At 35.1% G+C, this 12,560-nt stretch overlaps 1 protein-coding gene across 1 annotated transcript; it reads right to left on the reverse strand.

The window, feature by feature from the left end:
* Window positions 1–7,405: 7,405 nt before the first annotated feature.
* LOC143243385 (uncharacterized) lies at window positions 7,406–12,273 on the reverse strand. Its single transcript, XM_076487250.1, has 3 exons — window positions 11,296–12,273; window positions 10,551–10,720; window positions 7,406–8,434 (listed from the first exon to the last, which is right to left on the reverse strand). The coding sequence occupies exons 1-3, from the start codon at window positions 11,583–11,585 to the stop codon at window positions 8,250–8,252; spliced, it is 645 nt and encodes a 214-aa protein (XP_076343365.1). The 5' UTR covers window positions 11,586–12,273; the 3' UTR covers window positions 7,406–8,249.
* Between the last annotated feature and the right edge of the window lie 287 nt (window positions 12,274–12,560).

Genomic DNA, 12,560 nt, shown 5'->3' on the forward strand with positions numbered 1-12,560 from the left:
TTCATACTTCTTTTGGAATAATTACACTCATACTGTTCACAGATTGTAGCTACAAGCATTGGTATTAATTAATATAGCAATATTGTTGTAATAACTAATGAATGTTTCATAAAAGAAAATGTGAAAGGTAAAGTAATATTTCCTAACCACGCAGTAGTAGACAAGGCTACTAATTGTGAAACATTAGATGCAGTAGCACAGCATCATGTGAGAAATAGTAAACACCAGACACGACAGAGTAAAATAAATTATTATTTATTTCTTAGGAAATGTGAAAGAAAACATAAAGAAAGCGTAATAACGTAACCAGAAGAATATTTGTAGGAGATGTGACCCTGGTCGTGAAAATCAAGTTTGTCACATAATAGTGTTAAATGAAAATAAACCTATAGCAGAAAACCTCATAAAATGCCAGAGATAGAGAAGTGTGAAACATGTTTGAACAAGCGGTAACAGAGGGCATTATCAGTCATTATGTATCCCCGGTTGCATAAGGTCCTCAGAAGAACGGAAAATTAAAGTTTGGGGAAGAATTTAAAAAGTGATTGATTATTGTAACAGTTGAAGACATTTATCTGTTACGTAATATACAGGAAACTAAAGAAATGTCAGTTATTGATAAATGAAATAGAATATCTAAGACATATGACAATGAAAACAGTATTAAACCTGAACTAAAAAGTTAGATATTCCTGCTTTTCTAGGATATATAGGATTTTGTAGTAGGTTTACACCACATTTTGAATTGTTGGCAAACCTCTGACTGAGCTTACTAAGAAAGAAAGAAAAGTTATTTGGGCAGATAAAAAACAAAAAGCTTTCGTGAAATTAGGACACGCTGCATTAAAATCACTCATTTTAAGTTATTCATTTTTTAGTTACTCAGGCGTTAGTAAATAAATTATCTTAAACATATATATTTCAGGTTATGCTATAAATGCAGTGTTGCCATAATTAAATGAAAACAAAAAAGAACATCCTTTAACTTATTACAGTAGACATTTACGAAAAGCTGAAGTAAATTACTCGGTCTCAGAACAAGAATGTTTAGCCGTAGTGTATTGAATGAAAACTTTTTGTTGTTATCTGTATGGTAGGAAATTTACTATCATCACATGTCATGTACCATTAGGATGACTAATAACATTAATGAACTTTTCCTCTATGTTAGCCATGTTGGTCATTAGTACTCCAAGATTATGATTTTGAAATAATTCATATAACGGGTAGAAAACATTCTAATGTGAATGCTCCATGTAACATAAGTGTAGAGTCGCTGAAACTGATGAGAATAGTCTAACAAAATTAGAACCGAAAATGAGGATGAATTAGAAGTAATTAAAATCATGTGATTAGTGAACAAAATAAAGATGAGTAAATAAATAACTTGTGTGTCTGATAAAAAAGCGAATACGATTGTTAAAGTATTTTAAAATAACATTGTAGCTGGACACGTTGTACTCCAGTATTTAATGTCGGATATAGAAAGTAACTTTGTTTCCAAGTTAATAAAAGATATTTCTCATTTGTTAATTGCCAAAAAAACAAAAAAAAAGAACTGAAACAACTGCTTTTCATCCAACTCCAACCGTATTAGTAGAAAGATTCAACAGAACTTTGTTGGATACGATGTCTCAATACTGTGAGAAAGATCAGAATACTTGGACAGAGCTTTTTCATTTATTACGTATGTGCTGAAAATGAGTCTACTTTCGAAAGTCCGTTCTTTCAACTACATGGTAGATATGTACTGCTGCCTAAGAAAGAGATAATGACCTCTAAAGTATTTATTATGTAGTGATTACAAGACTGAGTTTTAACAGAGAATGCAGTTCGCTTTTCAGTTAACTGTTAAACATTTAACAAAATCTGCTGAACTTAGAGAGAAACAAGGAAACAGGTTTGTTTGTTTTGATTTTCGCGTAAAGCTTCTCGAAAGCTATCTGCGCTATTCGTCCCTAATTTAACAGTGTAGGACTAAAGGGAAGGCAACTAGTCATCATCACCCACCGCCAAGTCTTGGACTACTCTTTCATCAATGACTAGTGAGATTGACGGTCACATTATAACGCTCCCACGGCCGAAAAAAGAGAGCATCTTTAGTGCGACAGGGATTAGAACCATCGACCCTTACGTTACGAGTCGAATTCTTAACCCACCTGGCCATGCTGGGCTCTTTCTGGATAGTATCTGATTGTGCGTGCACTTTGATACTTTTTTCTTTTTAGTATTATTTGTTGTCGTTATTGCAGCAAAAGGTCATGTAAATGATTCAAATATATTCTGTTACATTTGTCGTTAGTTTGTTGTGAAGAATCAATGACAAAATATCACAAGATTTCTCAAAAACATGCAAGGCTGCAATACTCGGAATAAAAAAAGAAATTTCTTATCCAATCTTCATTTTGTAATAAGACCTGATGTAGCTGTATCTACTTCACCAGAGACTCTTGATACAGTGTTATCTGATTCTGAATCTGATGTCAATAGAAATAATAATAATGAGTGTTTTCAACTTGAAGCATCTGATGAACCACAGCTTTTCATACAAGATGAACTTATTAATTCCGTGATAGATTTGAGCCTTTTAAAAGATTCTCCAGGAATTATGGGTTATAGGGTTCTGGCTTAGAGCTTAATTTCTGTTTTCGCAGGGACATCACATTACTGGTACAGAAATAATGAGAAACAGTTATACTGTTTTCGCATGAAGGTTCCCTTTGTAATTTACTGTTTGTGTTTCCCCAGAGTTACAGCATTTTGGTGTAGCTTGTTCTTTTACATGCAGATATGTGGTGTTTACCGCCACATCCGCAACACCTCGGTGTTGCTAGACATGCCGCTGAAACGTGTTCATATCGTTGGCAATTATACAATAATATTGTGTAATTTCTACTGCTGGTGTTTTAAGCTGATCAACTTGGAATTTTGGTACCACAAAATGATACCATTGTTTATCAGTTCCAAGATGTTGTAATGTTGTTCCATGTAAACTCTTTCTAAATTTGTTGGTTTCTTAGTGACCTTGGAGATAATTCTTTCCACTTTAGGAGTATGGTATATTTAGTTTATGTAATGCTTGCTCAATATCCTGTTTTGTTATGGAGTGGTACACCCTACGGATTACTATTGCCTTAGGTTGTGGATTAGTTCCTGGTAAATATATATTCATGTTCCCAGGTGCGAAGGCGTCCTTGGGCCATTCTTTAAGTAGTTTATTTACGTCAGCAGTTCCTTGACTTCGGACAATGATACCGCCTCAAGGAAAACGCTTGACACAAGCTGTTTCAACACCTGGTTTACATCTGGTAACTTCCGCTGCTTGTTGCGGTTGATTATATGTGCCAGGCTCGCCTCAATAATAATAGAATATTTGGGTGTTTTCTTTTAACTGGTGTATTTTTTGGTTTGTAGTTTCATTTTGTAATGAATTTCCACTTTTTCTTTTCGACACTACCAGAGTAAACTCTTCATTTTCATTTGTTTGTTCATCGCTTTGTTCTAGATTTTTTCTTCTTCATTAGTTTTTGCGTTATCAACATCCAAGGCTTTGTTTAAGTTAGTAACATCATTCGTATTATTGTTAGTGTAGGAAGGAACTATCTCCACCTCTGTATGAGAAGTTTCTTCACCTTCATCTTCAGAATTTTCACTTGAATTACTTAACTATTTTTCTTTCTGGTTTTCGTTATTCTTTTATATTCTTTTTATTGTTTTCTTTATCACATTCCAGAGATGTTAATTTTGCTTTTGTAATATTACAAAGTGCCACTAATGGGGAATTTTTTCTAAATTCTAAATTATTCATAGTTTTTGGCCACCAAGCGAAGTAGACTTCTTTGTTTGTTTTTCAGGCCACTCGTTGTGGATGTTTCTTCGTTTTCCAGAGTCGTGGTTGTATTTCAGTGGTCAGCATCGCTTTGTTCTTGGCGACCCACACTTTCGTCGACCTAGTTGGATCCATTTCTTTTTTCTTCTCATTCAACTGGTGCTGTTTTTTTCAGTATGGGTAATTAGTTTTATCCAAGTGAGTATAGTAATTTATCTTTGTTCAGATAAGTGAAGGTGGTTGTCGCTGGGAAAGGGTTATAAGTTTTTCCTACACTATTCATATAAACTCAAGAGTTTGCAGAAAACTCTCCTATATCTCAGCTCACACTCGCTAAAAGTTCCCGGCGTTTGATTCAAAAACTTAGTGCCGCGGGTTCGAATCCTGGTCGTACCAAACATACTCGCCCTTTCAGCCATGGGAGCGTTATAATGTTACGGTCAATCCCACAGTCAATCCTACTATTTGTTGGTAAAAGAGTAACCCAAGAGTTGGCGGAGCGTAGTGATGATTACTGATTACACTTCGTTGCTAAGGAGATTTCCCCACTGCTTACACCTCGTTGCTGAAGACATTTACCCCATTCCTTGCCTCCCATTGATAGGGGCATTTCCCTCACTGCTTATCCCCCGATGCTAGGGACATTTCCCCCATTTCCTTCCCTCGTTGTCAGGGACATTTCCCCCACTGCTTACCCCTTGTTGCTAGGGACATTTCGGACACTGCTTACCCCCGTTGCTAGGGAAATTTTTCCCACTTCTTAACCCCATTGCTATGGAAATTTCCCCCACTGCATACCCCCGTTGCTAAAGATATTTCCCCCACTCTTTAACCCCGTTGCTAGGGGCTTTTCCGACACTGCTTACCCCCAGTTTCTGGTAACATTTCCGACACTGCTTAACCCCGATGTTAAGGACATTTCACCCACTTTTTACTATCGTTGCTAGGTACATTTTTCCCTCTGCTTACACCCGTTGCTAAAGACATTTCCCCCACTGCTTACTCCGATTTACAAGGACATTAAACCTATTGATAACCCCCGTATCTAGGGACATTTTGGACACTGCCAACTCCCGTTGCCAGGAAGATTTACCCTACTTTTTACCTCCGTTGCTAGGGTCATTTCGGACACTGCTTATCCCCGTTAATAGAAACATTTCCGACACTGCTTACACCGCGTTGCTAGGGACATTTCCGCCACTGCTTGCCCCCGTTGCTAAGGGCATTTCCGCCACTGCTTGCCCCCGTTGCTAAGGACATTTCCCAAACTGCTTACCCCATTTGCTAGGGACATATCTGACACTGATTACCCCGGTTGCTAGGGACATTCCCCCAGTGTTTACCCCATTGCTAGGGACATTTCCCGCAGTGCTTACCCCAGTTGCTAGGGGTATTCCCCCAGTGTTTACCACATTGCTAGGGACATTTCCTCAACTTCTTACCACCAGTTGCAATCGACATTTCCCCTGTGTTTATTACCCGTTGCTAGGGACATTTCTTCCACTGTTTACTACCATTGCTATGTAAAGTTCCCCCACTGCTTACCCCCGTTGCTAGGGATATTTCCGACACTGCTTACCCCCGTTGTTAGGGACATTCTTCCCACTGCTTCCCTCCCATTGCTTGGGACATTAGTAATTTACCAACTATAAGAGATAGAATAACAGAACTTTCTCTCAAATATTATCTAAAAGCAGAAAATAGAAACAAACTAACGGCATCACTACACAAATTATCAAGTGCACCAACAAAATACATATCACCTTACAACATATTTCAAGAATCACAATCCACTCAACAAAGAATCTAAATAAATAAAATCCATCTCATTAACATGAATTCCTTTTTTTTTCAGATACAGGGCACACGACAGGCAAAACTTTCGGCGCCTGTCCTGTGAAAGTGGGTTTTCTTGGGGCACTCCCGTTTCCCCCCACATCAAAATCTTTAGGCATTGGATTTCTAGATCCCAGCCCAGGCAACTCTTTTGCCAGACCCTGAATTGTGCCGTTTGATTTGATCTGGATTTGAATTATATTCACATCTGCTCAACTTCTTCCTTTCGGGACAGGTCCCTGGCCTTTCTTTCCGCTGCTGCCTTTGCCTCCACCCAAGACAACATTTAGAGAGACATCCTCCACCCAAAAAGTCAAAATAATAACAATAATTAATTTATTAAAATAAAAAAAAAACACCACTTAATCTTAATAACAATCCACGAAAGGGGACGAAGAGGAACCACAACGTTCCTGAACACCCCGGTTGGGGGGAGAACTCTTCTGATTTCTCTCTCTCTAAACTGAACCTTTGCCACGTTAGTTTAGTTTAGTTAGTATGTAAAGAGAGCCTGCAGAGATGCAGTTAGCTGTAGAATCATTTAACAAAAAATGCCATAAGTTAGTTTTATCATAGATACTGCCAAAAATTAATTGTAGTGATGAAGCTATAAATATGTCACTAGGGTTAAGTGCTAGGTTTAAGAATAAGCAGATATTCTAGTTGACTTATGGGATCAGTTCAGCGGATACAGGGAGATTTATTGTAATGGATGATTTACATTTACATAGGGTAGGGGCAGGCTTGCTTACTAAGATTATTAACTCAGCTGTAAGAGAAGATTTTAATTAGATCTAAACAATATTAAGGATCAGAAAAACTAAATGCAAAACAAATAAGAGGCAAATAAATGTTTTAGATATGTAATAGCATAGAAGGAGTTATAAGGATAAGTTTAATCGTTATTATTGTTATACTAGACGTATAAGAAATGAAAAAAGATAACTTAGAGTACTGGTAGGAATGGGCGATTTTTATATAATGAAAATATTCGAAACACGACTAACCCTAGATGATTTTGATATAGAGGTTGTTTTGAAGTAGAGGGTTTTTTGGCTATTTATTAGGGATGGAGTATTAAAGAGGTAGGAGAAGAGTGACTGTATATGCACAATGTAGGTTACATCCTGTTGTAATTGAAAATACTTAAGATAATAGTATGAAGATTAAATCCATTACGGTCTGTATCAGTGGATAAAAAGGGAAAAGCTATTTAGTGGGAATTTCTTACAGATCACCAAATGATGCTGATGTAATAATTGAGAATCTCTACAATGCGATTAAGATATAAATTGTTAATGAAGTAATAATTTTGGACGATTCTAATTTTAGGCATATATATTGGGAACTGCTAGGGTCAAACCATGAAGACAAATGTTTTGTAATCTTTTCAGGATTACTTTATTTACCAAATAGTCAAGGAACCTATCAGAAACAATGCTATTTTACATTTATTGTTAATTTCAAATATGGAAATGATCAAGAGTGTTGGAGCTAGAGAACATCTCGATGCAAATGATAATTGGTTTATTAGGTTTAATGTTTTGGTACAAATGGAGATAAATGATAAAGATATTTTGGTTACAAGTTTCAAAAAACTGTTTTGAGAGGATGCAACAAGAATTATCTGTTGTTAATTGGTTATGTAAGTTATGTGGCGACACTGCTCAAATGTGGAATATTTTTAAAGATAATTTTTCAACATTCATGTTAAATATATTCCTCAGAAAAAGAAAGGGGTAGCCGGAGGTAAAAAAAAGAGAACAAGTTGGCTCAGAAAGGGTTTAAGAGATAAACTCGAAGAAAAGCATAATAAATTGACTTGTATGACAAGAGTTTCACAGGATTATAGAAGATAAAAAAATCGTGAAACACGAAATTAGAACATCGGAAAGGATGTGTGATAAAATACTGGCTGGAAATTTAAAAATTAACAGTAAAGATTTCTTTACGTACATAAAGAGTAAACAAAATGTAAGAATGCTGTTAGTTCGGGCCCTTCAAGGGTGATATAGAAAGCTTAGTATATCGTGATTATGAGATGGCTGGGTTACTAAAATTTGTTTTTCTTCGATTTTTATTTACGAATATTTAAGCAGTATTCTACGTTTTGAACAATTGATTAATGTAAACGAGTTTGAACTATTTTACTGAATTAATTTTGAACTGGTTAAGAAAAACATTAGAAGATTAAAGAAATGATAAGACTCCTAAGTCAGATAACATTTCCCTAATGGTTTTGAGGGAGGTTAAAGATTGGATAGGTGGGACATTTACTACTATTTTTTATCAGTTCTTAAACAGTTGTCAAAAAACAGAGGATTGGAAGTTAGCTAAGGTATATTCTCTTTTCAAGAGAGGTAATACAAATTGTCTCATTGAATGTAGACCCATTAGTTTTACATCAGTTGTGGGAAAATATTTGTAAATTATATAAAAAGAGAAAATAAACGGGATATGAGTTTTAATTATGGAAAACAAAAATATTACATGTGAGTATTTATAATATTATTATAAGTATAGTTTGAATGGGAACGACCTTATCAATATCATGAAATATCATCAATTTCTGTATTGTTAGTTGTTATTTTGATCGAGGTAGTATTTTCAACAGTACTTTGTTTTTCTTCATTATTAGGTGGTCTACCTCGTCGATGTCTTTTTCTTTTACATTTATCTTGTCAACCTCTATAATCTCATCGCCTACGTCGAGAAGCCCAGAGAGAAAAATCGATGATTCACAATCTCTCATCCGGGTTACAAATGTTCCTGAAACCAACAAAACGATACATATATATATGAATAGTGAAATATTTAAAGTGAATTTGCATTGTTATTGCATTTTACCTGCCCAACTAAAATTCATCCACTAATATCTAATTTGATTTGTTCGACTATGCTTGTCGAAACACATGAAAAATTAGATTGCGTTTTTTCTACAGGTAAGGATTTCCCAAACTAACAACTCAATGTTTTTAATATATTAATCATATATCAGTTATACTGAAATTTATTCAACTATTTTTGGCAGAAAAACAAGTAATAACTCATTGTGGCTTAAAGCAACATCAAATAAATTAAAAACATGCGAAACAGCGAATTACAATTATATAGGCGTAATTATCCCATTTCTTTTAATGAGGTTTGTTGTATAACTGTTAGTATTACAACGTGTCCTGGAGCAAATGGGTCATTATTAACCATGCTCAATTTCGCATCCTTTTTCCCTGACTTATATCTCAAATTACAGACATTTTTTCAGGCTTTTAACTACTGAAGAGAGGCAATACACAAGGTCATATCGAATAATTTTATGTTTTTTTCCTGTTGAAAGTGCTAAGTGGACAGGGCTTGACCTTAGAGTTAGCAGAAAAGGAAAGTGGACCCGCGTGTATAAAAGTTCATATCTCACCGCCATAAGAAGATACTTCAATCTTTAAGGCTGTGGGTATGCTTTGAGAATGAAAGTCAAATCACACTTATTCGGTTAGAAAATAACGTTTTAAGAGTTGGATTGTTTATTTGGATTAAAGAACAGATGCACAATGGGTTATCTGTGCTCGACCCGTCACGAATATCAAAACCCAAACTTGAGTCCACAAGCACACCGATGCCATTCTTGGGTGCAGCAGTTGTTGGTGAGTGTAATTCCGTGAATAACTCCCATCTACGTTATCAGTTATCTGCGCTATGTCCACCATAGCTATTTTCCAAACATTATTTTGAAACCTTCTTCCTTTATCCCAAAAGGAACAACTGGTAAAGGTAAATTGTAAAAAGTTCAGATGAGATCGTTTCAGTCACGATATAAAACATTTAATCTATATATCATTTCAAAATCAGTTAATACAGGTGATTTTTACTTTCTCCTGAAATAAAAAAAATAACTAATTGATAAAATATTATGTTGCGCTGAAACAAGCTTCGTCTTGATATTTAGTTATGAATTTGCTCGACCACATAATTTATTTCAAAATACAATAACAACAACTTCGACATGAAGTAAATCCTCACTTTTAATAACTACATCGTTTGAACCTTTAACATGGTACCATCATCAGTTAAAATTGTTGTAATTCTATTTTCAAATTAACGGTTACTTTATTTTATTTAAGTTTATGTCATGATAATTGTCAGGACAATATTGTTTCCCCTACAATGAATTAACCTGAAAATAACAAATAATCCTTTCATTTTTGGTTAGATTTGCACCGATGAAATATATTCAAAAAATTGATGCTTACTGAAGGGTCCTCTAATGTGTTTTGTTTCAAGGGTAGATAAAAACAAAATGAAGAGTAACAAATATTTTTATTTCTTGTTTTTCAAGTTCACGTGTCATAATGCATGTTATAGAGTGCATAATTATTCTCATGATTCATGGTATGTGCACGTTTTACTAATATCACGGCAATACAAATCATAATGTTAAGTCTCATTCATATTACATCATCGTTTGTTTATTTTTTATTAATTTCGTGCAAAGCTACTCGAGGGCTATCAGCACTAGCAGTCTCTAATTTAGTAGTGTAAGATAGCAGCTAGTCATCACCACCCACTGCCAACTCTTGGGCTACTCTTTTACCAACGAATAGTGGGATTTACCGTCACATTATAACGTCCCCACCGCTGAAAGGGCGAGCATGTTTGGTGCGACGGGGATTCGAACCCGTGACCATCAGGTTACAAGTCGCACGCCTTAACACGCCTGGCCATGCTGGACCATGACATAATTTTAGTGCCTTCAGACTGAGAAACAAACAGAGAAGAAAACAACTGTACGGCGGTGCAAATGATAACAACTGGTAATACCTCTAGGACCTCCTTTGTGGAAATAGTAATAATAAAAGAAACGATATTCTGGTACAAACAAGAGGATGCTTACCTTTGCTGTTTCCGACCTTTCTCCGAGCGGTAAAAAATCCGTAGGGCTTATGTGGAGGTTTTGTTACTTCCACAACACGTGTTCCATCCGAGAGAAACTGAACGAATCGACCACACGTGTAGTCGGAAAGAGGTAGGGAATTGTTTTCAGATTCCTCAGACGTAGAGTGACTGAAATGTGGTGTAATACGTCATGTGAATAAATAAGTTAATGTACAGGTTGATATTTTCCTTTTATATTAACATGGATGAAAAAGTTAAAACATTCAATTACTGTTATGTCAAGTGGACGATAGTAACAAACATGAAAAACACGACATGGTTGTTAAAAGAAGTTACACTAATATTCATAATATACAAACTCCATACAATTTAAGCTTTGCTATGGAATGAATATTAAGTTAATAATCAAAGATCATCCAAAGTGATGTCAAAACTACTGTATTTTTCATATCTGAAAAAAAAAACACGCTTCTTTAAAATAGATCTTCACTGAAGTTAAACTGAAACATTAATTTATTCTAATCTCTTCTACTAAGACAGTCCAGCATATGCATATATGTATAGTCAAAAATGTATGTTTCTAAGAGAATCCTAAGAAGCGATAAGGCCAGTCAGGCCATGGCCTGAACAAAATTTTTACAGTTACAATTTATTTATCACAACTTGTTTCTTGTAATTCAATAGTTTGCGTTCAGTATATGCAGTATGAAAATTTGGTATCCCATTTAAATCCTCGTACTTACGACAAGTAGTGACACACAGAGTCATTCTCGTCGATAGAACTTCCTTTTTCTCTTCCGAAGCACGTGGGAAAACAACATGATTTTCTCGACCTTCGCGGATTTTTCCGTCTTTCTTTCTTGTTTGGTCTGTTGGCATCTTCCCTGCAGAAGATGCCTTTGATGGAATTTCTGGTGGATCTTGCAAAGACCTGAAGTCGCTTTTTCAGTGACGTTTTCGGTGACTTCGATTCTTTGCACAGGTCGCTGGAATAAAAGCAATTATTACAAATAATGAATACGTCATAATACATTTACACCCTTCACGGCAAAAAGGATGAGGATGTTCGGTGTGACGAGAGTTCAAATCTGCGTCCCATAGACTGTGACTAGAAGACCCTGACAATCAGTAAAGCTAAGAGTTAGGATTTACTACAAAATACATACGTTTTGGTCACTTCTGGAGGAGCTGACTGTTGTTGTTCGTCACAGAAGACGTTACCTTTTTGACATTGTTCAGTGGTTCCCACGTGCTTGATCTTCTGTGATAGTATTACACCTGAAGAAAAAATATTATACAGATGTTTTCTTTATAAACTTGCCTTCTAAAAAGTTTCTAACTAATATCTTTACGAATTATTTCATTTTATACAAACACAAGCATATATATATATATATATATATATGTATACAGGATGTAAAATGAACAATTACATTTTGGTTTGGGGGAAACCCTACATTCACTAACTCACTACTGCATTTTATTACAATTATGTACTTGCAAAAACGACTTAGAAACTGAATTAAACTGCTTAAACCATATACTGCTGAGTTAAAGACCATATTTGAAGAAGACAGACCAATATTCTGTGGAAACATGTACATCACTTCATTGTATGTATAAATCGTTGTTTGCCAACTTGTTATACCAGCCTAATGTGCTTCTTCACATAAGTATCAAAAGGAATGTGTACTTCTGCCTTATGTTCCAAGTTTAATTATTATTTAATTTTATGTGTTTAATATCAGCAAAATATTTTATCCTATATTTCAATCGACGAATAAGATAAAGTAAATTTTCGTTAATGTTAAAGGATATATACAATTAAAACAAAAAGTTTAAATTTATAAATTTGAATGTTGACATCGAAGAAATTGTAAAGTACAGACAAAACATGATCTAAAATATCGTTTAACAGGACATCAGGTATGTAGAAAAAATAATAATATTTATTTCCAAGAATGTGTCAAGACTTCTCACACTTTTTTGTTTATAAATATTAGAAGTG

Source organism: Tachypleus tridentatus, unplaced genomic scaffold (genome assembly GCF_004210375.1).
Source record: "Tachypleus tridentatus isolate NWPU-2018 unplaced genomic scaffold, ASM421037v1 Hic_cluster_2, whole genome shotgun sequence".
Lineage (NCBI taxonomy): Eukaryota > Metazoa > Arthropoda > Merostomata > Xiphosura > Limulidae > Tachypleus > Tachypleus tridentatus.